General features: G+C 44.3%; 2 protein-coding genes across 3 annotated transcripts in view; one reads left to right on the top strand and one right to left on the bottom strand.

The window, feature by feature from the left end:
- SLC22A23 (solute carrier family 22 member 23) overlaps nt 1-11,383 on the top strand; it is a 178,629-nt gene extending 167,246 nt beyond the window's left edge. For both annotated transcript variants that reach the window (XM_039525313.1, XM_039525312.1), the window contains one exon: nt 7,049-11,383. In XM_039525313.1, coding sequence (XP_039381247.1) covers nt 7,049-7,397 — 349 coding nt within the window. In that variant the 3' untranslated portion in view covers nt 7,398-11,383. The remainder of the gene's footprint in view (nt 1-7,048) is intronic.
- A 4,736-nt stretch (nt 11,384-16,119) lies between these two features.
- Nucleotides 16,120-25,282, bottom strand: PSMG4 (proteasome assembly chaperone 4). The gene is made up of 3 exons (XM_039528062.1): nt 24,964-25,282; nt 21,364-21,439; nt 16,120-16,957 (listed from the first exon to the last, which is right to left on the bottom strand). The coding sequence occupies exons 1-3, from the start codon at nt 25,174-25,176 to the stop codon at nt 16,836-16,838; spliced, it is 411 nt and encodes a 136-aa protein (XP_039383996.1). The 5' UTR covers nt 25,177-25,282; the 3' UTR covers nt 16,120-16,835.
- Between the last annotated feature and the right edge of the window lie 1,363 nt (nt 25,283-26,645).

Here is a 26,645-nt window from a genome sequence, read left to right as displayed (position 1 = left end):
TTTTTTTTAAGTTGTTTCAGGAACTGTTACTTTTTTTTGACTCCTTGCTGATTTTTATGGGTTTACAATAGATTTTTCTTTTTTTTAATTTTCTCCTTGTTATGTGAAAGAACTAAACAGAGAGGGAACTCACCAACTGAATGACTATGCAGAACAAACAGCTAAATGTTGTCAAATGCACAAAGCAAACCAAAAATGTCCTTTTCCTCTAATCCCACACCAGAGGTTCTTAAGCAAAGTAAGCAGTCATGGGATAAGTGGAAAGGTCCTCTCAGGGATCAGTAACTGGTTAAAAGACAGGTAACAAAGGGTAGGAATAACTGGCCAGCTCTCACAGTGGAGAGAGGTAAATAGCAGGGTCCCCCAAGGACCCAAGAAAGATAATCCAAAGATGACTGTGAAAAGGAATCTCACAAAACTGGGTGACAGGGCAACAAAATGGCAGATGAAATTCAATGTTGATAAGTGCAAAGTAGCACACTTTGGAAAACATAATCCCAACTACACATACAAAATGATGGGGTCAAAATTAGCTGCTACTACTCAAGAAACAAACCTTGGAATCATCATGGATAGTTCTCTGAAAACATCTGCTCAATGTAAAGTGTGAGTCAAAAAAGCTAACAAAATGTTAGGAACTAGTAGGGAAGGGATAGATAATAAAACAGGGATGCAACTCTCATGCTCTGGTTTTGACTGCCAGAAGCTAGGAGTGGACAGTTCTGTCCATTTTCTCTGACGCATCTGGCACTGGCCAGTGTCAGGATGCTGGAAGAACTGTTGCTCTGAGCCAGTATTACCGTTCTTATATTCTTAACACATTTCAAACAGAAGTGTGATTGCTAAGCTGCTGATATGCCTTTGCTCTGGTGTCATGAAATAAGCATCTGGCCACTTCTCTCTCACGCCCTTTACAGGGCAATTGTCTTTATTAAATACCACCCATAATGCATTGCATTTTGGCAGACCATCTTATTTTCAGGACTTGACCTATGCTCAACTGATGCTCCAATCAGAGTCTTTTGGGAGGGCATAGTAAGGGAACTGGGGGAGTCACTGGGTTTTTCAAACTAATTCTTTATTCATATTTTGTTTGTGAGGAAAAACAGTATCAATATTAAGGTGCTTACAAGTAGATTGGCTGTTGTGTGATTGCTACCATGACAATCAATAGCATTTGCCAGCACTTCTACACAGTTTTTAAAAAGCAAAAGGTTGTTTTTGAATAGCCCCAACATCAGGTTCCAAGAATTTATCTTCTCCTGCTAGAATCTACAATAGATGTTCCAGAGACATAAAGACTCCCAGGAATAACACAAATATTTATTGTTGAGATCCTTATTACCCTGACATCTTAATGCTGGTCAGCCCTGATTTCACACTGCTAAGCACTAAAGCATCATTGAAGAGTTCTAATTCCTTGTGCCAAGGAGTTCATTAAAAAGCTCCTTTCAAACACTGAACTAAAGCACTAAATGAAGCTGAAAATCCTCCTCCAATAAGCATGATGACAGAGCCACTGAGGGTTGTGCTACTTACCAAAGAGACCAAGATTTTAGAAAGACTGTTTTGTTTTTCTCCCTTCTTCCCCTCCCCCTGCCAGTTTCTAAAAGATGGAGAGCCGTACCTGGTGTTAGGCCCCTGGGGATAGGGAGTATCTATGTATTGCTTGGCCTTGGCATTGCGAATTTTTCTGTTAGTTCCTGTGCAGCTCTCCCCTCCCTACTGATAGTGGCAGTGAAGAGAAAAGGTATGTGGGAGGAATATTGGGGATTTTAGCCATCGGCCACTGTCCACCAATGGCTCTAGCTTCCCAGTGGAGATGCGGGGAAATTGTTGAGGTTAAAATCAAATAATCACATCAGGATTCTAAATCACAGCACTTTACACAGTGGAGCAAGACTGGGGCTCTAACACACAACTGCAATACAAATAAATAATCTTTTCAATAATTGAAGGGGTTTTTTGTTCTCTGCCCCATTGTCACATCAGGCCACTTGCATTAGAAAGGGTCAAACACTTGAGAAAAACTACAGTGGGATTAAAATTGCTCTTTTGTGTTTCTAAATATTATAGAGAGGTGCAAGCCATATTCCTGGGTTTAGTTTCACTTCAGTGAAGAATTCCTGAGATAATATTTTACTATTGTTATTTTAAATTGTTACTAGTAACATGTTCTGGTGATGTTTAAAACTCTAATAGACCAGGAAAAGTTCTCAAATATGAATAGGGAGACCTTTAAAGACTACACATTTTGAACCAGGCTCTTTCAACATTTGCACCATTGAAGATTACAAGAGCAGTTTTACAGTCTTATAAATGATCCTCTTTTAGTGTTCTCACTCTTATTAGCTTACATAAATGTGAGCAAAGCCTACTCTCTAGTGGTAACACAGAGAATGGCAGAAATCAAATACAGTAGCTGCTTTCTTAAGATCTGATATGATGTAATATAATCTTCAGAGGATATAAATTAATTAAGACTGAAAAAGCCCCATGAGGAAGCTATTTTAGAAATTGAGAAATTGAGGGAGAGGTTTGATTTGTCCAAGGTGTTGCAGTGTGTCCATTTCAGACGCCCAAACCCCAGCTTGAAACACTAGGCCGTAGTCGATTAATATTCAATGAGTTAGAGAAAATTGAAACAAAAAACTGCACCATCACATCTTAGGAAACTTCTTGAGTGAGGAAGAACAATATCTAGGAATCAAGCATCCCAGAAAAGTTCTAAATCCTGCCCGCTGTCATACCACGCATGAGACAGAAAAGTGAACTACAAAAGTGTGCTGCACTTTGAAACATAGTTGTTTCATTGTTTCACTCATGCGCATCTATTGTACATGTCAGCAAGGAAAACATCCGCTGCAAATGTTGAATTGTCATCATTTTATATTATAAAAAAAAATTCAGCAAAAGATAAATAGTATAGTGTTTTCAAGCATTAATAGTGCTCCCTGATTTTGTTTCTAGTATACACAGTGCAACCTACAGTGAGAGAATCTCTCTCTGACTTCAACTACAGTGCTACCTGACACACAATGAACGTAAAATTGTGCCTTCTCCCTTAGTTTTCCTTGCGATGCATTTAAATTTGTCATTTAAATGCCTTTAAAATCCAGGTGAGCATTTTTTTCCAGTCTTTGAGGTACAATATTGAATAGATGAGGAGTTCTCAAACTGGGGGTCATGACCCCTCGGGGTTTCAAAGTGGTTCTGGGGGGGGTCACAAGCCCACATTAAATTAAATTAACCCCCTTGTTTTTAATTTGGGGGGGGGGCGTGTCTCACTCAGAGACTTTCTGTGTGAAAGGGTGACCAATACAGAAATTTTGAGAACCACTGACTCTCTGGGCCTGATTCCCCACTGCTCTGCCCCTAGCGTAGTCAAATGCACCAGTACAAAATGAGCATATCGTGCTCCTGTGGTAGAATTTTACACCCTTTGCACTAATGTAAATGACTGCACAATGTGCAGGGCAAAGAAGAATCAGCCCTTTGTCACTATTGCACCAATTTGGGGCATGATCCTGCTAGTACGTCTTTTGAATACCTAGTCCTGTGGGACCCATGCGAGTATAAATTCATAAAGTTACTTAAGTGTGATGGGGAGATTTAATTGCAGAAACAATAGACTTAGGTAGGTTTTAATTTTTCAGTGAAAAGTTAGCTAAAGCTTAATGCCAGACCCCAAAATTTCTACTGCCATCACAAAATGGATATAAACTGGCCACCAGAAAGTTTAGACTTGAAATTAGATGAAGTTTTCTAACCATCAGAGGAGTGAAGTTCTGGAACAGCTTTCCAAGGGGAGCAGTGGGGGCAAAAGACATATCTGGCTTCAAGACTAAGCTTGATAAGCTTATGGAGGGGATGGTATAATGAGATTGGTCTTTGACTATTAGCGGTAAATATGCCCAATGGTCTGTGATGGGATGTTAGATGGGGTGGGATCTGAGTTACTACAGAGAATTCTTTCCTGGGTGTCTGGCTGGTGAGTCTTGCCCACATGCTCAGGGTTTAGCTGATCGCCATATTTGGGGTCAGCTGCAGCATGGGTCACTTTCTGGAGGATTCTCTGCACCTTGAGGTCTTTAAACCACGATTTGAGAACTTCAATAACTCAGACATAGGTTAGGGGTTTGTTACAGGAGTGGGTGGGTGAGATTCTGTGGCCTACATTGTGCAGGAGATCAGACTAGATGATCATAATGGTCCCTTCTGACCTTAAAGTCTATGATTCTATGAAAATCCAGTGAACCCTGCAAAAATCCAGTTTCTTCTGTAAAACCTGGGGAAACCACTCTTTGTCTCTGTAAAATGAAAGCTAGATAATTAAACATTGCAAGGAGGGATTGCTTCGCTCTTGTCTGCTGGTCTGAGCAGCATATTTTTTGATGTCCTACCCTTGCTGCACTTAAGCAGCCAAGCTGTAAATCCATGGAGACTGAAAAGATCAGGGATATGGGGATTAGTTTTTGAGGAAGATGGCTGGTGGTCAGAGATTTATAGTGCTGGGTTTGATTTATATCATACTGTATAACCTATATAATGGTAATAAAAAAAATGTAGCAGTGCAGTTTACTGCTGAATTTGAAGTTTTGGTTGTGTGGAAAAGGGAAAAATTGAGCACCGGGAGGACTGGAACATGTTGACTCACAGGAAAGTACTGTCTGTGCACCAAGGAAGCAGAATTTAAATGTAATGGGGCAGTATGCAGGTATCAGGCCTTGAAAGGGTACCACAGAGAGTGTTATGGGTCCTGAGATCATCACGCTGCTGCAGTAGTGGAGTCCCACAGACACGGAAGCTCTGGCTGACAGGTGACTTTGAGTTCTGTGCTGAGAATGAGGGTGAGGGAGCACAGCGGAGAAAAGTGCAAAAGAAAATGGGAGGTACTGGGAAACCTGCTCCTGGATCTCCGGGCAGGGGACAGATGAGCCCCATCCAGTAACCTGAGGGAGAACCTAAAGTTGTTGCTGCTGCATTGAGGACCCATTGTAAGGTGAAACCAGTCCTGGGAACAACTGCTACAGGTGAAAGCTGCTGTTAGAGAAAAGTGCCTGAGGGAATCGATCTGCATCTGGACCAGCCATTCTACCCAGACTGTAGGGCTGGAATTTTCCAATGGGCCTAAGGGGTTCATTCTGATCTGCAGACATGCTGAGCATTCACAGCTGCACTTAAAGTCAGAGGGAGCTGTGCTTTGAAGATATGAAGTGCTGTGTAAGGATAAGTACTCTGAAAGATCAGGTCCTAAGTGTCTCAGATTAGGCAACCAAAATTAGTGTATGCTTTTGCTCTTAATCTCTCTGCATGGGTGGCAGCTCCCCTGTCAGCTCTGGTGCCTCCCACCCACGGGCAGTCCTGTCCCGATCAGCGCCACCTCCTCCCTCCCCACACCTCCTGCCTGCCACAATCAGCTGTTTCACAGCATACAGGAGGCTGTGGTGGGGAGGGAGCGGAACTGAGCAAGCAAAGGTGGAGGGGGAGGTGGGAAGAGGTGGGGCAGGAAGAGGCGTGGCGGAGGTGGGGCCTTGAGGGAAAGAGTGGAGTGAGGGCAGGGCCTGGGGCAGAGCCAGGGGTCCAGCATCCCCGAGCACATTGGAAAGTCAGCACCTGTCTCTCTCTGTGCCGTAATTCCCCATCACTAAAACGAGGATAATGATCCCCCCTGCCCCACCTCACAAGGGTGTTGTGATTTATTTTCACAACACTTAATGTTTGTGGAGCTCTCAAATAGCCTTGTGATAAGCGCTATAGAAAAGCCCATGAGGAAATTTAAAATTGTTTTCAGAGCTGGGTTTGAATAGGGAGGAGTGGCCCATATACTGAACAATGAGGAGAAAACAAAATTTTAAGAGCTGCTCATTCAGTGAGCACCATCATTCTGTGCACTGAGTGAGGCAGGGAAAACAATAAAATGTGATCATGTAATTCATGACTGTAACATAATGTTTACACAAAAAGGGACCGAATTAAGGTTGCCCAGGTAACTTTAATTCTGATATTTCTTAACTTCTGAGTACTTGACTTTGCAACCTAAATAAGGTTTATTTTACGGTGTTTTTGTGTGTGTAATCTAAAGGCACTGAGAGCCTGGTCTCTCTCCTCTGCTGGTAGCTCCCTGCTGGAAGCCTGGCAGCCCCATAGGCTCCTGGCAGACTGCTCCCCACCCCAGCTCCCTGTTCCCTGCCGGGAGCGTGGTCCATCTGCCCAGGGCTTCTTGCCCCAGCTCCCAGGCTGGAGAGCTGGGCTCTAGCTGGAGCTGTGAAATTGACAAGAGAGCTAACAGACAATGTAAGTAATGCAGTGTCTACACAGACACTGTGTCTCCCTAACTACACCGACAGAAGCACTACGCCTCTCATGGAGGTGGAGCTATTATGTCAGTGTAGTAGGGCACTTAGGCCTGGTCTACTCTGGGGGGTGAGGGGGGATTGATCTAAGTTACACAACTTAGATCTACGTACCGTGGTGTCTTCACTGAGGTAAGTCGACAGCTGATTGCTGCCCGTCGATCCAGCAGGTAATGTAGACAAGCCCTCACATCAGTGGGATCAATCTAACGATGTAGTGTAGACCAGGCCTAAGTATATGCCAATGTTCGTTATAGTTTAATGAATTATTTATAACAATGGTTTGGCTTAATAAATGTTGACGGGGGAGCAGCAGCACTCTACTCAGTCGACTTCAGCTACGTTATTGACGTAGCTGAAGTTGCGTAACTTAGATCTCTCCCCCCTCCCCTCAGTGTAGACCAGGCCTGAGCCATCTGCACTTCATGCAGGGTACTTCAGTTAGGAATGGATCAGGTGGCTGGTGTAGGCACAGTGGCCATGTTTTGAGAATGAGGCTGTAAGCTTTGCTGACCTCTGCAGCCACTGCTTGGGTAATGTCCTCACTTTACATACTGCTCCACTCTTTGTGAAGTAACTTTGATTCCAGAAAATAAACCAAAAGGAAAGTTTTCAATCTTTTGCTGAAGTGAGTTTTTTTCAAATACACAGCTGCTATATTCTGTATGTGTTGAGACTGTTTGTCTTTGTAGGGGAGGTGGACTTGGACTTGTCCTGGCCAGTGCAGGCTTTGGTATGCTGACTGCACCTATAATGGAGCTTCATAACCAGAAAGGCTACTTTCTGCACCATGTGATCTTTGCCTGCTGTACGCTCATTTGCATCATCTGTATTCTTCTCTTGCCGGAGAGCAAGAACCAAAACCTGCCTGAGAACATCCCAGACGGCGAACACTACACCAGGAAGCCCCTCCTGCCACACAAGAAAGGGGAGCAGCCCCTGCTTCTAACAAACTCTGAACTCAAGGATTACTCTGGCCTCCACGATTCATCAGCTGTGGGCGACGGGGTGTCTGAGAATACCACTGCCAATGGGATGTAACTGGGCAGATTTTTTTTTATTTTATTTTATTTTTTGGGAGAAGGAGCACTTTGGGTGGGGGTGTTTTGCATGGGTTTGCAGACCAGTGATGGAACAGATGGATACATGGGGGAATTCAGCTCTGCTGCTAAAGCCACTTATTGTAGGAATTTTCAACTGGTATACAAATTACTTTTGAAAAGGTTATGGGGGGAAATAACGAATATGAGAAAAGAACTGGCCAGAGATAACCCTTCCAAACTTTCTTTTCCTGGAATTAAATGTTTATATTTATTTTGATTATCATTTTAAAGAAGCACTTTACTCCCTTTTCACTGATCACATGAATGAAGCCATCTTATTTCAAGAGGTGCAGCCATTCCAGAAAAGAAATGGTGTGATGATGTTTTTTGTTTTTGTGTTTTGTTAAAGGAAAGAGGTATCTCTGCTGCAAAGTTGAATCCACTGAAACTTAGGCTAGCGCAACATTAGTTCTGCCTGTCTAGAAAGTCAAATCCCCCAGGTTGCCTGCTCTGTTTGTTCAAACAACAAAAAAACCTGTTGTAATTCAAACTCTGACTGCATTTTATTTAGCGTAAATTAGGTTTTGACGGTGCCCCCATATGTATTTAAAAGTTATTTTCTACATTAAAGTAGAGTTGATTTTTTACTGTAGTTAAAGCAATCAGCAAAACACTACACAAACTAGCTTAGTTTTTCAGTCAGGATCAGCCTTCTACATTTTAAATATCACTTTCGGCTCTTTTAGAGATTTCCTGCAAGTGATTAATAATAATATAAACAACGGAAATGAGTTGACCACCAGTGGTAAAATTAGATTTACTAAGAATGGTTTTAACTAACAGGAGGTCCAATATCTGTATCCTAGTGTTCCAGAGAATATTTTTGGTTAAAGGAGACAAAATGTAGGAGTATTGGCTACAATCTGAAATGCTTGCTCCAAAAAGGAGTTTAGCTGAAATTCCCACTAGTACAAGAGCTGTGACATTGCATGCCCTAACTGTTTAAAGCCTATTCTTATTTAAATTTATTTTATTAGAATAAAAGGGAATGAATTGATTATTTGAATAAATACTGAAGATGGGGGGGGAAAAGGAAGGGCTGTTTAAAATGTTACTTAGGTCAAGAGGGCACTCCCTATGAAATGGGTCCTCTTTAATTAGACATTTTTAAAACCTCCTCTCCAAGCCAGAATTGTGATTACTATATATTTTGCTGTCTCCTGTTTGCTATTTCTGACCCAAGAATTTACAATGAACTTCCACCTTAATCCCACCAAAAATGTGCTCTTGTAGATTCTCCCTTTAAAAAAAAAAAAAAAAAAAAAGTACTATAGGATCACTTGTTTGATTAAAGTAATTTAAAATGCCTCTGCTTAGTAAAGTAAGAGGCAAATCTTTCATTTATTGTAAAGATGGCTACTTGATAATAGCCAGGTGACCACCTCCTTCCAGTCCCCAAGCCAGCAACAGATTTGCATTGGCCATCAGATTTTGATTCTTGTTGTGTGAATGTCTTAAGGATCTAGTTAATACAAGGATATTCATGATTAACCATCCCCCCACCGCTACCTTCCTTACCTTATTCACTCAGGCCGTGCATTTTTGATTTGCCCAGTGGTACAGCCATTTAAATGAACAGAGCAGCAGGATGTGTAATGTTGTATTGAGCATCCATATGATTGCCACTTTGTTTGATGGACATCTTGCATTCATAGGCATGGAAAGGCTAATCTGCACTTTCCTCTTCTTCCCTACCCCTTCTTTTGCTCTATATATTGTCTGTTAACTGCTGTACCTACTACTTACATCCTCCATTAGGCTGCCTTTGTCCTCTTGTAACCCACACAAAATCAGCAAGACTGTGAGTAGTGCAGTAAGCCACACAGCCGCAGATGCTGATGAGTGCAAGAGGACGAGCAGGCCTGGAGAAGTGACAAGATTGTTGTGGTTGGAAAATCAATGTTGTCCTAAAGCTGCTAACTTTTGTACAGAGGATGTGGACATTTAGGTTCTTTTTGAGCCACATAAGAAACACTGGACCAGTTGATGGTAATTTTGCCTGGAGTTACACTACTGTTTTCACCTTAGTTAGACTTGCTGTGACAGCAACAGACCAATTTTTCCTACACTCTCTAGTTACTGTACGGTTTGAAAGTGGCCACCTCTCCTTCGCTTTGTTCTGCGTTCAGATTTTTGCAGTCTGCATTCACCTTGAAAATAAGGCCTTTTGGTTTGTGCAGTATTCATGTGCCAAATTTGTGTAATACCTTTTGCCTTTTATATGAAGCTTGTTACAAGCCACATATCAGGAAAAGTGGGTTTATATCAAAATCTAGAAAGTAAAACAAATAATAATCCAGGGAGGGGGGCCTTGACACAGGAGACCAATAGAGAGCATGGAGGATTGTTTGAAATCGGGCATGCACCCAGACTCAGAGCTGTTACGCAGCACCTTGCAATCCATATACCATATACTTTTTAGTTCATGGTCTCTGTGCAAATATACTCAAGCTACAGTACAAATCATGTAGGCTTTTCACGAGCCTATTAGGTGGATTGCATTTAGCACTGTCATGGTCCTGGTGTGTCATCGCTGTTGTCCACAGCACTTTATAGTTTCCTATTCTGGTGTTTGCTCTTTCATTACAAACAGTCCCAGGAAATGGAACTGTTTAAACATATCAGCCTATTTATATAAGAAATAAATACATTAGGTGACAGGAGCACTTGGCAATTTTTGTGAAATTGACTTTTGTGTTTTGTTTTGTTTTTTTTGTTTTTTAATTTGCCTGAGATGAGGCATTTGGTACTAGTCCTTTGAAATGAGGTCCCAACACCTATGGTGTGCTTGGCTCAGTCATGGCAAAAACATTAAGTAATAGCCTGCCTCGGTAGCTCTGTTATAGCTCATTTGAGAGGATGAAAGCCTGTTTTTTAAAAAGATATTGGCCATCAGCTCTTGTGGAGTGTATCTGAGGCTGGAAAGTTTCTGGGGAAGAGACAGACCGGTACTAAATGATACAGCAGGGCTGGAGGCTATAAACAAACATGTTTCCTGTCTGGTTCTTTGTATGGTTGGGTACTGTGGCAGTTTTTTAACAACTGTCTGTCAAGCCATACGCTTCTCAATCATGGTTCTCCACAGCGCAAAGGAAACACTGTTCTCAGATGACTACTGTTCCCAGCCAGCACAACAAGGAAAGCATTCAAAGCTTTGCTGTCCAGTTAGGCCCATTTCTTTCCATGAGTCCTCAGTTATTCTAGCCCACTAGTGGGGCTTTTAGTTACCATTTAAGGGGCGGGTTTTGTTTTTAGAATTTTTAAAGAGAATGTGAAAATGGCATTACACCTGATCATTTTAAGGGGTGTGTTTTTCAGCAATGTTTCTGTTGCCAAACACACTGAAAATAGATAAGGTGGGGAAAACCATATAATCTCTTTGCCACTTTTGAAAAATGTTGTTTTGGTGAAGCAGGGGTTTTTTGGTTTGTTTTTGTTTTAACATGGAAGTATTTTTCTTAAATGATGCCACTTCCTGGAGCCAAATGCTAAAGATCACCAAATTGGAAGCAGAAGTGCCATTAAATGAACTCTGTGAATGTCAAGTCAAATTGCACCTGTAGCTAGCACATAAAGACAACACTTAAGTGTGGGTTGATCTCCCACACTTTAACTTAAAAAAAAAAATCCTCATTTTAATTGTATTGTGTGAAATGTCTTGGGAAAGGAGTACAGTGTGTTTGTCTAGTGGGTGAGACTTCCCTCCCTCCCCTCAGTTTCTGATGAAGTTTTATTAAAGAATCGTGTTACTGTATGTTTTGATCATGAGTAGTCTGGTGGTGCTTATTCATAGCACAAGCTTAAATCAAGTACTGAAAACAGTCTTACAAGCTAAATGTCTGCATGATGTTACATCTGTTGTACCTACTGAAAAACTTTGTATGTAAATGTACAGAAATAAAAAGGTGTTGCCCCATTAGCATACTTCCTTTTGAATGTCTTTCTTGCCTTCAGTGTGATGAGTGTTAAAGCTGTGCTTTCAAAAATACCCCAGCTACTGAAAAAGTTTAATGAAAATTTTAAAACCTCCCATAACAGCACTAACCTTTTTTATTTAAAAAAAAAAAAGATTCTCTAACTAAGGGTACTTCAGCCACCAGTTGCCGCCTTAAGGTTGTCCTTCAAGGAAGAGGATATGTTGCAGCTGAAGCAGTTCTGCTGCTCAACTACAAGTTCCATTTGCAGAAAAGCCACAGCATGATCCATGGGCCTGGGACTCAGAAGACCAGGATTCTACTTCTGACTTGCTGCGCAACCTCAGGCAAGTCATTTCACTCATCTGTGCCTGTTTCTCCTCCCACCCTTCGTCTGTCTTGTCTGTTTAGACCAGGGGTCGGCAGCCTTTCAGAAGTGGTGTGCTGAGTCTTCATTTATTCACTCTAATGTTAAGGTTTCGCGTGCCAGTAATACATTTTAATGTTTTTAGAAGGTCTCTTTCTGTAAGTCTATATATTATATAACTAAACTATTGTACGTAAAGTAAATAAGGTTTTTAAAATGTTTAAGAAGCTTCATTTAAAATTTAAATTAAAATGCAGAGGCCCGCGGACCGGTGGCCAGGACCCGGGCAGTGAGAGTGCCACTGAAAATCAGCTCACGTGCCACCATTGGCACACATGCCATAGGTTGCATATCCCTGGTTTAGACTGTAAGCTCTTCAGGACAGAGGACTGTCTCTTAATATCTCTTTGCACAGTGCCTCTATGCACTACTGTAATCTTAATGTTGCTAATAAAATTGATCTCTTCTGGGTTCTAGAGTCCAAGTGGAAGGAATCTTGAAAAGAAGATTGCCAAACAGTGTTCACTTGAGTTGGGGATAGACAAAGCATCCTTTTACAATAGGTTATTTCTGGGATCTAGCTGTATGTAGTAAGTAACATTTTCTGCCTTCATAATTTTAGACAAGTCTTGATCCAAAAGGAGCCCAACCTAGGTTGTTCTCCCCACTGCTACTGAATTGGGCTAAAATAGCAAGGCAATAATATTGTTTACCTTAGTTGACTACTAACCCAGAGGTCAGGCCAGCTGCCTCTGCGTGTCTGTGTCTCGAGATGTCATCCAGTGCCTTAGTCAAACCTGAGACAGCTGGTTTTAGGAAGATGAAGACCATATACAGTTTGACAGCTTTGGCTTTAGTATCACTGGCATATGCTATGAGGCTTGGGGAACCTTGATTGGTGATTGTATTGTCACCTATACTATTGATGTATGCATTCATTCACCCTGATTTCACAGAGGCTGGGAGCTGCTGCTTTCACATCAGGAAAGCTGATTTAGTACATTTCATTTAGTTTTCCGATGCCTATATTGCCTGATTCTCTCTGTATATTATTGCCAGGAAACAGCAAGGAAAACTGCAACTCATCCTTCTCACTTGCCTGAGGCAAGTGAGGTTGACACCATGACCCCAATTGTCATGAGTGTTCTGCTAAGTGAAACTGAGACACCGTTTACATGTAGAATCATGCTGCATTAGGGCCATATTTCTCCCTTCCCCCAATAGGATCAGAGAAAAAGGAGCCTTGCCACATCTGTTGTGCATATTGCACAAGACCCAGGGACAATCACAGTCTCTGCAGTTGTAGGAACACAAGGACAGCTCTCTGCAGGGCCACACATTGCTCGAGAAAGGGTGGGGTGGTCCAACCTTCCTCAACTAGCCAGGGAGCACCTTGCACTATCCAAAGGGATGCTTCAGCATATATACTCCTACCTGAACCCGGGGGGAGGGCAAGGGTGCACCAAGAAGGGAAAGTACCACATGAGAGACAATCTCTCTGAGCTCCCCTGGGGCGGTGCTGGCTCCATACTAAGCCAGTGTGAGGCAGTATACGCCAGTGGTTAGGGCACAGGACTGGGAGTCAGGAGATACGGGTTCTGTTCCTGGCTCTGACACTGACCTGCTGTCTGACATCTTGCAAGTCATTTCATCTCTCTGACCCTGTGTCTTGTCTATTGAAGATTTTAAGGGGTGTGTGTGTGTCATGGTCCTACACTCAGTTGGAGGCACAAGGTGGTGCTACTGTAATACAATTAGTTAAATCATATGGACTCCCAGCTCTGGCTATTTATCATAATTTAACCATTAGCGTATATGCTCTTCAGCAGAATTCAGTGTGGCCAGCAAAACAATGCTTGATGAAGTTGGAGTTTGAACTGTTCTGTCTAAAATGCACTGCTTAGAGAAACAGGTGGTGAAAGGTGACCAGGGAATGAGACCACCTAGCATAGTGCATACATACACAACAGGAGAGTTAAGGCTGCTGATCTGAACTCAGTTTCCAAGATTGTCCATAAAATCTCAACCTTAGCTCTGAATTAACACAGCTTTTGGTTGATCATAGAAGTGTAGGACGGGAAGGGACTTAAGAGGTCGTTTAGTCCAGTCCCCTGCACTCAAGACTGAACTAAGTACACCTCTACCTCAATATAACACTACTTCGGATATAATGCTGTAAAGCAGTGCTCCGGGGTGGGGGCTGTGCACTCCAGTGGATCAAATCAAGTTTGATGTAACGCGGTTTCACCTATAACACGGTAAGATTTTTTGGCTCCTGAGGACAGCGTTATATCGGGGTAGAGGTGTACTAACTATTGACAGGTGTTTGTCTAAGCTGTTGGTAAAAGCCTCCAATGATGGAGATTCCACAACCTCTCTAGGCAATTTGTTCCAGTGTTTAACCACTCTGACAGGAAGTTTTTCCTAATGCCCAACCTAAACCTCCCTTTGCTGTAATTAAGCTCATTGCTTCTTGCCCTATCCTCAGAGGTTAAGGAGAACAATTTATCACCATCCTCCTTGTAACAACCTCTTATGTACTTGAAATTGTTATATCCCCCATAGTCTTTTCTCCAGACTAAACAAACCCAATTTTTTTCAATCTTTCCTCAGAGGTCATGTTTTCTAGATCTTTAATCATTTTTGTTGCTCTCCTCTGGAAATTCTTCAATATGTCCATATCTTTCCTGAAATGTTGCACCCAGAACTGGACACAGTACTCCAGCTGAGGCCTTATCAGCATGAAGTAGAGTGGAAGAATTATTTCTCCCAGAATGATGGGTTTTTTGGTTTTTGGTTTTTTTGCGCAAGTGTTATAGTTGACTCATATTTAGCTTGTGATCCACTGTAACCCCCAGATCCCTTTCCTAGGCAGTCATTTGTATGTGTGTAACTGATTGTTCCTTTCTAAGTTGAGTACTTTGCATTTGTCCTCATTGAATTTCATCCTCTTTACTTCAGGCCATTTCTCCAGTTTGTCCAGATCATTTTGAATTTTAATCCTATCCTCCAAAGCACTTGCAACACCTCCCAGCTTGGTATTGTCCACAAGCTTTGTAAGTGTACTCTCTATGCCATTATCTAAATCACTGGTGAAATATTGAACAAAAGCCGACCACCCCACTCAAGATATCCGTCCAGCTAGACTCTGAGCCACTCATAACTACTCTCTGGGAATAGTTTTCCAAGCAGTTATGCACCCACCTTATAGTAGCTCCATCTAGGCTGTATTTCCCTAGTTTGTTTATGAAAAGGTCATGTGAGAGAGTATCAAAAGTCTTACTAAAATCAAGCTATACAGCTACCACTTCCCCCTATCCACAAGGCTTGTTACCTTGCCAAAGAAAGCTATTAGGTTGGTTTGACATAATTTACTTATCTTCTAGGTGTTTGCAAATTGATTACTTGCTCCATTATCTTTCCAGATACTGAAGTTAAGATGACTGGTCTGTAATTCCCTGGGTTCAACCGAGGCCAGGTGAAAGCAGAGGTCTTGGTCTTTACCTTTATACTCTTATTGTAGAAACGGGCTGGCAACAGATATTATGTATTATAATTTATTTATCAAAACAATGCAGAGCAGAGACTAGATATAACCAGAGGCTGAAGTTGTATTCTCTAAATAAGCATTATTTGCTATATCTACTTTTTAACTAGTGACCATGAAGCCATAATAAACTAGTCTGAGATGGCTTTTGTGGAGCCTGCCAGCGTCTTTGTTTCCAGTAAGCTATTATAGCAGCATTAATAATATTTTATACTTATAGTGGAGACTTTTCATGCACTCCAGTGTGAGGTTTGTTACTTTACAGATGGGGAAACAGGTTATGCAATTTCCTGTCACAGAACAAGTCAGGGGTTGGATGAAAATAGAATGTGTGTCTCCTGACCTTCAGTGCCCCCCCGTTTAATCATGAGACAATTCTGCCTTTGTGCTACTAGAACTTAAACCCTCAGGCTTTTTTAGATAAGATTCTCATACACAACTTCAGAAAACTCCCTTTTAATAATAGTTTGCACATATATGGCATCTTTCACTTAAGGATCTGAAACTGTTATTTAAGGTTTGAGAGATAACAGAGGGCTCAGTAAAGGGACAGAGGAAAAAATCCTAATTTCCAGTCCATTCAGCATATTAAAAGCAATCACTGGTATAAAGACTCATTTCTACGGGTACCAGGTTTCCCCTGGTCCCTTACAAATGCCTGTGTAGAGTTACTTATTCCAGTGCCTTTAATGTCAAACTACCCCACTGTATTTTCCCCTGTTTAATACCCTTCTAAAGTGAAGTGCTACTCTGAAGAGTGTAAAAGTGGCAGTGTGGTGGGCCATGACTATTGCGTCTAACTGATTTCTTCATCAAATGTGCTCAATTTACATGTGAGAGAGGCCTTTGTTCCTACCTGTCCAACCAACTCTGCCTAGACTCTGAAAGTGCATTTCTGCACCTGCATTTTCAGCAGTAGTTGTAACACATGGAACAGAATCCTGCACGACTAACAGGAAAACATCACTAACAGCAGCAGACATGACTCTGGTTACATATGTACTAAGCACACTTTAGGATCAAACATTTTTTTCCTTTTCAGTAGAAAAATCCTTCTCCTTTGGAAAGAACAAATTCCTGCCATTCTCCCATCATGAAAGTGACGTCAATGTACTTCCTTTTATTTAATTTGCTGATTTTTCACAACAGCATGCCAGGCTTTCACATAAGCACTAGAAGAGATTTGTTTTCTCTTGCTCTAATTAGGATACATAGTATGTTACATGTGCAACTAAAATCCAGAGAACATCCCCTGATTATAATTTCCAGGTAGGTCAAGCTCCATGCATATACAAGTTTACAATATCTTGCTAACTCACAACATTCCTCCCCATATCCTACAGCCCCCTTTCTCTGCCATCAGCCCATCTCTAACACAGCAGAGGAACTCAAAGTTTGGAAGAAATACATTTTTTAAGTTCTATTCAAGTTTGGTCCAAACAATTTTGTAAAACAAACCCAAAAAGTGCCAAAATATTAACTGTGTCTGTCAATATGGAAACCCAGTCAGTTTATTTCTTTAACAAAGTAGCTTACAATGCCGCAAAGTTAGAATTTCTCTGGAAAAGCCATCATTTCTTCCTTGATTCTGTTCTCTATGTGTAATATGAAACTGCTGTCTGTATTCTGAAGATTGTAGCTGACAAAGATCTGTTTTTTAGTCTTCCTGGCTGAAATACAAAACAAAGAACAGTCATCCAATATTAGTGCTGGTAGTAATCAAACATTTTATGGAGAGAAATGAGGCAAGTTTCCCATACCACAATACAAATGCACTGACCTGGAGGAACCACCTCTAAAGTAGTAGTATAACCTATATACCTACTCAGTCTGGCTTGTTGGCTAAAACCCTTAGATAGCAGTCAGTGATGAGTGCTGGGTGGCAGATGTGTCAGGTTAGGGCCGGGGGGCCTCATTGGGGTTGCACAACTATGGAGGGCTGGGTAGGGAAGGCTGTGCCTCCCCAAACAGCCTGGCCCCCACCCCCATCTGCCTCCTCCCAGCAGGGCACCGGCAGGATGACTAAAAAAAAAAAAAAAAAATGTAAAAAAAGGGGGCTGGGGGCTGGCTGGAGACAGGGGCTGGCTGTGGGCAAGGGGGTGTGGGTACAGCCCACCCTGTACAGTAAGTGCCCCCTCCCGCACCGGGGTAGCAGCAGCAGCAGCCCACCGCTTCCCCAGAGCTCCCGTGGCTATTTACAGGGCCGGGGCAGTAGAAGCAGGGAAGCCCCAGGCCCTTTAAATAGCTCCCAGAACCCTGGGGTAGCAGGAGGCTCCGGGGGCTATTTAAAGGGCTCAGGGGCTCCCCTGCTTCTACCGCCCCAGCCCTTTAAATAGCCGAGGGAGCCCTGGGGAAGTGGTGGGGCTCCAGTGGCTATTTAAAGGGCCGGGGTGCTAGAAGCAGCAGGAGCCCCGCAGCCCTACCCCAGGCCCTGCTGGGAGCCCCAGGCCCTTTAAATTGCCGCTGGGGAAACTGGTGCACTGGCTCTTGCCGGTATGCCGTACCCACGGGACCCGATTCAGGGGAATCGGGTGAATCAGCCTAAAGCCAGCCCTGCCTCCCACTTGCTGCCCCCTGACTGCCCCCCTCAGAACAGCCAACTCCCCCTCCCCCCCCCCACTCCTTGTCCCCTGACCACCCGCTCCCAGGACCTCCACCCCGCTGCTCCCTGTCCCCGTCCCTGATTGCCCCGACCCCTATCCACAACTCTGCCCCCTGACAGCCCCCCCCGGGACTCCCACCCCCATCCAACCGCCCTCAGAAGTTGAGTTGCCCAAAATGGTAACTGGCGATAGGCTGAGATCCGTAAGGTATTTAGGCTCCTGTCACCGAAATAAATTGCAATGTTATTGTAGCCATGTTGACCCCAAGATGAGTGAGAGACAGGTCAGGTCAGGTAATACCTTTCGGAAGTGAGGAGCCTTAGTCACGGTGTGAGACCCAGCAAAGAACTCTGCTGTTTTGAGCTACCAGTCCCATGCTCCTTTTGTATATAGGGCCCAAGTCAGCAAAGCACTTAAGTACCAGCTTAAATGCTTTGCTGAATCATCACCTTAGTACAAAAGTCTTTCCTGAACACACAGCCATAACTAAAAGGGAAACAGCAAGAAAAATGCTTGAAATGGTAATGGGAGAAAAATGTACACAGCAGATTTCCAAAGATGGCAGACGGGTATCTTCCTTTCATACATTCTTTCACTTAGATGGTACAGGAACAAATAACTTCTATGTATCAACTCAGATATTCCAAGGATCATCTTCCGTATCTAAAATAAAGATACTGCCAGGAATTCCTAAAAATCTCAATCCACCTCAGCCAGCTGGAAAAATCAAGGACAGAAAGACTGTACTCTTAGAAAGAAGAACAGGAGTACTTGTGGCACCTTAAAGGCTAACAAATTTATTTTAGCATGAGCTTTCGTGAGCTACAGCTCACTTATTCGGATGCACAGAATGGAACACACAGACAGGAGATATTTATACATACAGAGAACATGAAAAGGTGGAAGTATGCATACCAACAGGAAGAGTCTAATCAATTGAGATGAGCTATTAGAATTACTCTTAGAATTTCTCTTTTAAAAATAAATGTTGAGGCAGTTTCATTATTATACCAATCAAGTCATTTGACTTATCTTCCATTCTAATAGAATGATCAACTTCCTCTTGGCTCAGTGAGAAGAGGGAGCCCCATGAACTGCTTCTGAAATTGATTCATTTTCCTTCTAACAATTCACACAATAACGTTAATGGGATGTGGCTCGTTGCACTAATATGCTACAACTTGAAAAACAAGCATCTCTGCCTTGGTATTGGCCCCTGTGGCACAAAGGCTCATTTTATCATCAATGCTCAAAAATTCTCACATTTCATAACTGCAGTACTAATTCTAAACTGAAAGCTAATTAATTGCCACACCACTTTAACCAACAGACTGAGTTCTGAATTACTTCTGCACCATGTCTGGCCTTAGTCGTCTGGAGGAGACATGAAATGGAGTTTCCAACGCTTGTGAACGCTACTGGTCCCTTGACGCTTTTTACAAGAGTAGGGATGTTAACCCCCGTGACCTGGTCGAAACTCCAGTAGGGCAGTTAGATCCTTCCCCCATCTAAATTGCCCTGCAGAGTCAGCTGGATATATGCCCTGCTCGTTATATTCCCTTGAAATGAGAAGAGAAGGGGGAAGTTGTACCCAAAATACTACAATGATCTCTCATGTTACTCTGCCTCCTCATCCCCTCAGAGGGGTGAGATCTGCAACTTCAAAGAACTGGAAGGTTTAGTGCAACTCAAGCTAGTGAAACATAAGCCCAGATCCTCAAAGGTATGTAGGTACCTAACTCCCCTTGAAATGAATGAGTTCAGTGCCTAAATACCTTTGAGGAGCTGAGCAGTAGTTCTACACCTGGCTGATCCATAACCACACAGAGCAGGTGTCATTCCACACATCCCTCCTGCTCTCCTTTAGCCTAGACAGCATGACTAGCTCTTGAGCTGTACTGAGCACAGCAAGTCCTTCTACACAGCGGAAATACTGGTTAACCAGCAATGAGATCCACAGCATCCTGATTCACAATCTCAACATTGCAATAGTCTTGAAGAAAAGCTCCTGTAGGATTGGGAGAGGGCACAAACATGAAGGAGAGGTGCTGCTCCCTGGCTCATGGATGTACCACTGCTGTTGTGACTACTTGTGCTCTCGTCTATAGCAGAGGTAGAGGGGAGCATTCAGTTAAGAGTTTCACTTTCTGGACTACAGCACAGCTCTGAGCTATTAGACAGATGCCCCATTCCACCCCAGAGGTGGCTTCATTTCACTGGTGCGTGAGGTGATTCCTGCGCGCGTATGTCCATTTCCTTAAATCTGCAATCTGGGCCAATAATTTCTAGAGTGCTTTGGGATCCTTCTGGCTGAAGAGAGCTGTAGGATGTAAAGGTAGCTTTTATTTATGCATGCACAATTCTGCACATATTTGTGCAAGCATCAGTGTTTGCATCTGCAGAGTGCTGGCACATGCACATTAAGCTCACAGGCATTAGAATTTGTATTGAAGCAATGAAAGACTAATTAAAAGTGCATATGCAAGTGTTGGGGGGGAGGGAGTGGATAGGGAGAGGCCTACCTTGAAAGTTTATTCCTGTCCTATATTAATCACTCAGCAAAGCATGGGGATTACTGAAATGCAAAGCCCTCATTATATTTATCACTAGTGTCCCTCAGCAGCAGTGCCAGGAGATTCCTAGGATAACACTCCTATTACCAGCAATGAAACCAAGTGCTTTCTGCCTTTCAAACTCTGTAGTAAAGTAGAACCTCAGTTACAAACTGACTGGTCAACCACACACCTCATTTGGAACAGGAAGTACGCAAGCAGGGAACAACAGAGATGGGGGAAAAAAACGAACACAGTACTTTGTTAAACTACTAAAACAGTTAAGGGAAAGTTTAAAAAAAAGATTTGCAAGGTAAGGAAACTGTTTCTGTGCTTGTTTCATTTAAATTAAGAGGGTTAAAAGCACCATTTTTCTTCTGCATAGTAAAGTTTCAAAGCTGTATTAAGACAATGTTCAGTTGTAAACTTTTGAAAAAACAACCGTAATGTTTTGTTCAGAGTTACGAACATTTCAGGATTATGAACAACCTCCATTCCCGAGGTGTTTGTAACTTAGGTTCTACTGCAGATATATAGCTGTAGAGAACAGTAGCACTGACTCAGTAAGGTATTTAAGCACATGCCTAACTTTAAGCAGGTGAGCAGTAGAAACGTGAAAAGTTAGGCATGAAGAATCTAAAGCCATTAGAATAAAAGCTTTTCCTCAAGAATGATTCACACTAATATTTTGCTTTAACACAGTGCAAGCTTCAAGCATGGTCAGCCAATATTTAAGCTCATGTCTACATGAGACAAACGTATGCCTCTTCTTGAGAAGTCAGGCAACATAACTTGTGGTGACAACAAAGGTGCTTCATTGCCAAAGATGCGAGGTGAGAGCAAAAACAACCAAAGAATTTAAAGAGGATTCCCAAAAGTACAAGTGTGTTATAAAAATCTCTGAACCATTCAAGAACCTACCTAGGCGCTGGGCTAGAGAATTTGAGGTAGTGTCAGAGGCATCTCCCAGGAGTGATGTAGCCACTGGAATGGAGTCCTGAAAAGAAAGCAAAGAATCAGTTGTTTATTCTGTACTAAAATTAGCTATTTTTCCATATAAGAGTAACAACAATAATCACTTTTTTTGTTTTAGTTTAATAAAAAAAAGGAATCCCCAAGTGGTTTAAGTATTGGCCTGCTAAACCCGGGGTTGTGAGTTCAATCCTTGAGGGCACTATTTAGGCATCTGGGGCAAAAATCTGTCTGGGGATTGGTCCTGCTTTGAGCAGGGAGTTGGACTAGATGACCTTCTGAGGTCCCTTCCAGCCCTGATACTCTATGATTCTATGAAAAGACTTACCTTTCCTACAATCATTTGAGTACCTGTGTGCTATCATGTCAAGGTGAACTCCAACATGTAAAAAACCCCAAACAACCCAGTCAGTGTCCTATACATTATATAAAGATGGTGGAGGGGAGTTTCAAAAGCACCAGGAGCACTTACAATGAATCTGTAATTATTCTGACTTGTATTCCCAAATACCGGAGGCACTTTTGAAAATTTCCCTGGTGTCTACAATTTTTTATGCAGCGTATCCATTAAAATAGTCTTTAATTACACACACCAATACTATTTCACAAATAATACCATATATAGTTTTTCCTACATAGTTTTTAAAGAAAAATTCCATAACCTGGAAATACTTGAGTAGACACCACCTAAATCTCCTGTCCCATACCAGAATCCAATTCTGCAACCCTTGTTCATGCTGAGAAGTAAACAAGTAGTTTCACTGAGATTACTCACACAATTGAGTATTATTTACTGAGGAGCGCACAACTGGGCCCTCACTGAGGCATGGGCTCCTATGAAGCCTGTGTTGCTGAACAAACACTGCCTTATAGAAAACTTTATGCACTGGACGCATTTTGAAGTGTGTGTACCACTGTGCATGGTCTGGCTATATCTACACTGCAATCAGACACCCAGAGCTGGCCTGTGCCAGGTAACTTGGGCTCGGGCTGTGAGGCTGTTTAACTGCAGTATAAACATACCCTATGAGGCAATTTCCTACACAGTCCTGCCCCATTCAAAGTGTGCTATATTGGCAGTAAGTGATGAAGGGTCCTAACACAATGGAGTCTTGGTGCATACCTGGAGCTTCTAGAGGCTACCGCAATCCAAATAACACATAGCCATAGACTTTAAGGCCAGATGGCCTGAGCATGCGGGCAAGACCCACCTGGGAAAAAATTCACTGTAGTAACTCAGAACCCTCCTCATCTAGTATCCCATCTCTGGCTGTAGGAGATATTTTTGAATTAATCAATTAACTCAATCCCCATTTACTCCCTTATCAAAGAGGTATGGTTCCTTACTATGCAGTAAATAAGATGTACTCTTCCACAGACCTGTCTCATTCAATGCACAGATCTTGAATACATTTAAAAAAAAATTACTACACAGTCAAAACTGTCATGCAGGCACAGCCTGCTATGTCCCCCGTTGGAATACTGGCAAATTGTTGTCACATATATTGTAATTGTCAAAATCTACTACAAATGAGCAAAATGCAATTTTCAAAGGCTTACGCTGAGCCAAATCATCCAGCCAATTTGTATCAAAATACCTGCAGCATAGTAGCAATAAAATGGGAGTCAGGAGACCTGGATTCTAATCCTGGCTCTCCCCATTATCCTGATGCGAGATGTAGCGCTGTTGTGTTTTTTTGATTCTGTGCCTGTTTTCCCCATCCATAAAATGGGGATAATACTTTCTCCTGTAATGCACTGTGAGATCTACAGAGGAAAAATGGTCTCATACAACACCCACTGAATTTAATGGGAGACTTTCCACTGACTTCTGTAGTGTGACCAGATCCTCTAAGGAAGTATCATGATGACACTCTTCTGTCAAATTTTACCCATTTCTCTGCCAAATTATATACTTATACCCTCCGTCTATTTGACAAAATGCTGCAATGAAAGGAAATATTCCCCCTCCCTCCTACATAAACTCTTCTAGTTCTCAAAAGCTGCTCAACTGTTCATCCTAAAATTTCAACTCTTGAGAGGGAAATTCAGCAAAGGTATAAATGACAGAAAAGGGGTTCAAGTAGAAATGTTTGGGTAGGATATAGACTAGAAAAATAAATAGTGGGTAACATTTTCAAAAGCATTTAATCACGTAGGAGCCTACATCCTATTATTAAAAGTAAGTCTAATTGAAAGTAATGGAATTTAAACTCCTCAATAGGTGCTTCTGAAAATTTTAGCCAGGCCTGGTCTACACCTAAAACTTAGGGCTGGGTTATCTAAAGTTAGGTTGGCTTGGCTTAATTACAATGCACAGGGCATGCAGGCCTAGGTACAGCCTCTCAGAAAGGTAGATTTAACACAGCCACATAAGAACCCCTTCTATTGCTGTAGTAAGTGCCTATGCTATAGCTATTTTAGGTGGGAAATGTTTAAACACTGGGAGGAGCGGCTCTTGCTACAGCCCTAGTTGTGTCTACACTGTGTGACCAAGTTAGGTCACCTAACCCACAGTGCAGACACAGTTACATCAATCATCCTCGGATGAATTCTTCTGCAGACCTAGTTGCTACCTCTGGAGGGGTGGATTTACTACCGGGATGGGCAGACCCCTTCCCTCGCTCTCGCTGTAGCAAGCACGGCTGTGCCGCCGGGGCCTAGCCAGCCCCCACTGCGCAACTTCGCACCTCCAGCCGGGTCGGCATCTTTAGAAGTGCATTACCCCGCCCCATCGTAGGCCACCCCCTAGACTGGCCAGGCCCCGTTCACAGACACGATGCCAAAGCGGATCAAGCCTGTTTACAGGAGGGTTTAAAACCTGGCAGCCGCTAAAACTCCCTTCGTGAACATCCTCCTAGTGGGATCGGGCCCGCCGGCCACCTGCCAGCACCGGGGGGCGCGGGGAAGGGGCTCTGCGCCCCAGCGGGGAGGGATGAGGGCAGGGGCAGGAAGGCCGGTGAGTGGGGAGCACAGGGGCGGAAGGCCGGTGAGTGGGGAGCACGGGGGTGAGGGCGGGGGCAGGAAGGCCGGTGAGTGGGGAGCACGGGGGGTGAGGGCGGGGGCAGGAAGGCCGGTGAGTGGGGAGCACGGAGGGGGTGAGGGCGGGGCAGGAAGGCCGGTGAGTGGGGAGCACAGGGGCAGGAAGGCCGGTGAGTGGGGAGCACGGGGTGAGGGGGCAGGAAGGCCGGTGAGTGGGGAGCACGGGGTGGGAAGGCCGGTGAGTGGGGAGCACGGGGGTGAGGGCGGGGGCAGGAAGGCCGGTGAGTGGGGAGCACGGGGCGGGGGTGAGGGCGGGGAGGGAAGGCCGGTGAGTGGGGAGCACGGGGCGGGGATGGGGGTGGGGAAGGCCGGTGAGTGGGGAGCACGGGGCGGGGTGAGGGCGGGAGGGAAGGCCGGTGAGTGGGGAGCACGGGGCGGGGGGATGGGGGTGGGGGGGAAGGCCGGTGAGTGGGGAGCACGGGGCGGGGGGGGTGAGGGCGGGAAGGCCGGTGAGGGGGGAGCACGGGGCGGGGGCGGGAAGGTCGGTGAGGGGGGGGCGGCACTCACGTGGGGGCTGCACATGGCCACGGCCAGGCTGCGGAGCGCGGGCTCCGCCCCCACCCAGAGGAAGAGCGAGTCCCGCAGCCGCATGGCGTGGAAGTGCACGAGCTGCTCGCCCGCGCGCCCGCAGAAATCGTGCAGGGAGATCCCGGCCGGGGCGGCTCCGGCCGGCGCATGGCGCGGGGACCCCGCCGCCTCAGGCAGCTGCTGCGGCTCCATCCGTGTCCCGCCCGGCCTCGCCTGCCGCGGCCAGGCCAAAGCAAACGATCCCCGAGCGCAGGCCCGGCCCGCGTCTCGCTTGCCGCGCCCAGCGGTGGTGGGCAGGGGGCCAAACCCGTCCCTCCCCCCGCTCCAGGGGGTGGTAGCTGGGCTCCTCCCCCCGACCTGCCCCGTCCCTCCAGGCCTTATTCCTGCTCTCAGCCTTCCCCCCAGCTCCTGTCCCTGCAGCCCCCCCGGTGCCCCTGAGCTGGCGTTGGGTGGAGCTGGGGGTGCTCAGGGCCGCTAAAACCCGACTGCCCATACCCGCCCCGGGGGCCTTCTGCTGCAACCCCCACTTCTCCTTTAGGGCGTGGGCTTTGGGCCGAGCTGCGGATGAGTTTAGGGGACTGAGGGGACCCGTATTGTACTTGATCTATAGGAGGGAGGGGGTGACCATTTAAAGGCAGTGGTCCCCAGTCCAAGCCTTGTTACTACCACATCCACCACATTCAGGCAGGAGCTAGCTACGGCTTAGGGCCATGCCCCAACCCCCCGCTCCTGGAGGCACAAGCTCAGCTTTCTTTTCATGGTTGTGAAGTGACCAAACCTGAAAATGTGACCCATGCAGCTGTTGTCTGCCTGAGTCAGCAGAAAACCTGATGCAATAGCTCAAAAATACAAACAGCCCCATGCATCTCATTGGTATGGGGCAGGGGAGGGTGTTTAACTCCAAGACCCACTGCTCTGGAGAACCCCGTCAATTCTATCCATCACTGGATTTTGTGTGTGGTGAAAAGCATGCGGTGGCCCAACTCACATACCCCCTCCCCTGGAAGACAGATGCCTGCTGCTCCAGAGGAGGGGTAGGCTCCTGTTGCCACTCCTGAGATGAGAGATTGGGAGGAGAAAAGACCTCACAGCCTCTCCAAGCGGGGGCCGGGCCACTGAAGGCCCCATCTCGTAGTGTGCCTGGTGCCCTGTATTGCCTAAATTGAGTCATCCCTTCAGGATGCTCCTGTACATAACAGCAAATATACAGCATTCTTTATCCATAGATCTCAAAGCACTTTACAAGGGATAAGTATCAGAGGGGTAGCCGTGTTAGTCTAGATCTGTAAAAGCAACAAAGAGTCCTGTGGCACCTTATAGACTAACAGACGTTTTGGAGCATAAGCTTTGCATGCATCCGACTAAGTGGGTATTCACCCACGAAAGCTCATACTCCAAAACGTCTGTTAGTCTATAAGGTGCCGCAGGACTCTTTGTTGCTTTTACAAGGAATAGTAAGCATTATTATATCCACTTTACAGGTGGGTAAAGTGAGGCCTAGAGAGTTTACAGGCTTGCTTTAAAGAGTTGCTACACCACCACAACTGTATTCTAAGTCAATTGTAGGTGCTTTGCACTTTTGATAATCAGTTGTTGTTTTTTTTATTCAGGAGCCTTCATATGGATTTAAGAGCCTAACAAGGTATCCAAGTTTGAAAATG

Source organism: Mauremys reevesii, linkage group 2 (genome assembly GCF_016161935.1).
Source record: "Mauremys reevesii isolate NIE-2019 linkage group 2, ASM1616193v1, whole genome shotgun sequence".
In the NCBI taxonomy this organism is placed as follows: domain Eukaryota; kingdom Metazoa; phylum Chordata; order Testudines; family Geoemydidae; genus Mauremys; species Mauremys reevesii.
This window is presented reverse-complemented; position numbering and strand designations above follow the sequence as displayed.

Coding starts and splice junctions, on each gene's coding strand:
- PSMG4 (XM_039528062.1), bottom strand. CDS start 25,176: ATGGAGCCGCAGCAGCTGCCTGAGGCGGCGGGGTCCCCGCGCCATGCG. Junction 21,440..24,963: donor TGGCCATGTGCAGCCCCCAC/GTGAGTGCCGCC, acceptor CTTTCTTTTCAG/GACTCCATTCCAGTGGCTAC. Junction 16,958..21,363: donor TTCTCTAGCCCAGCGCCTAG/GTAGGTTCTTGA, acceptor TTTGTATTTCAG/CCAGGAAGACTAAAAAACAG.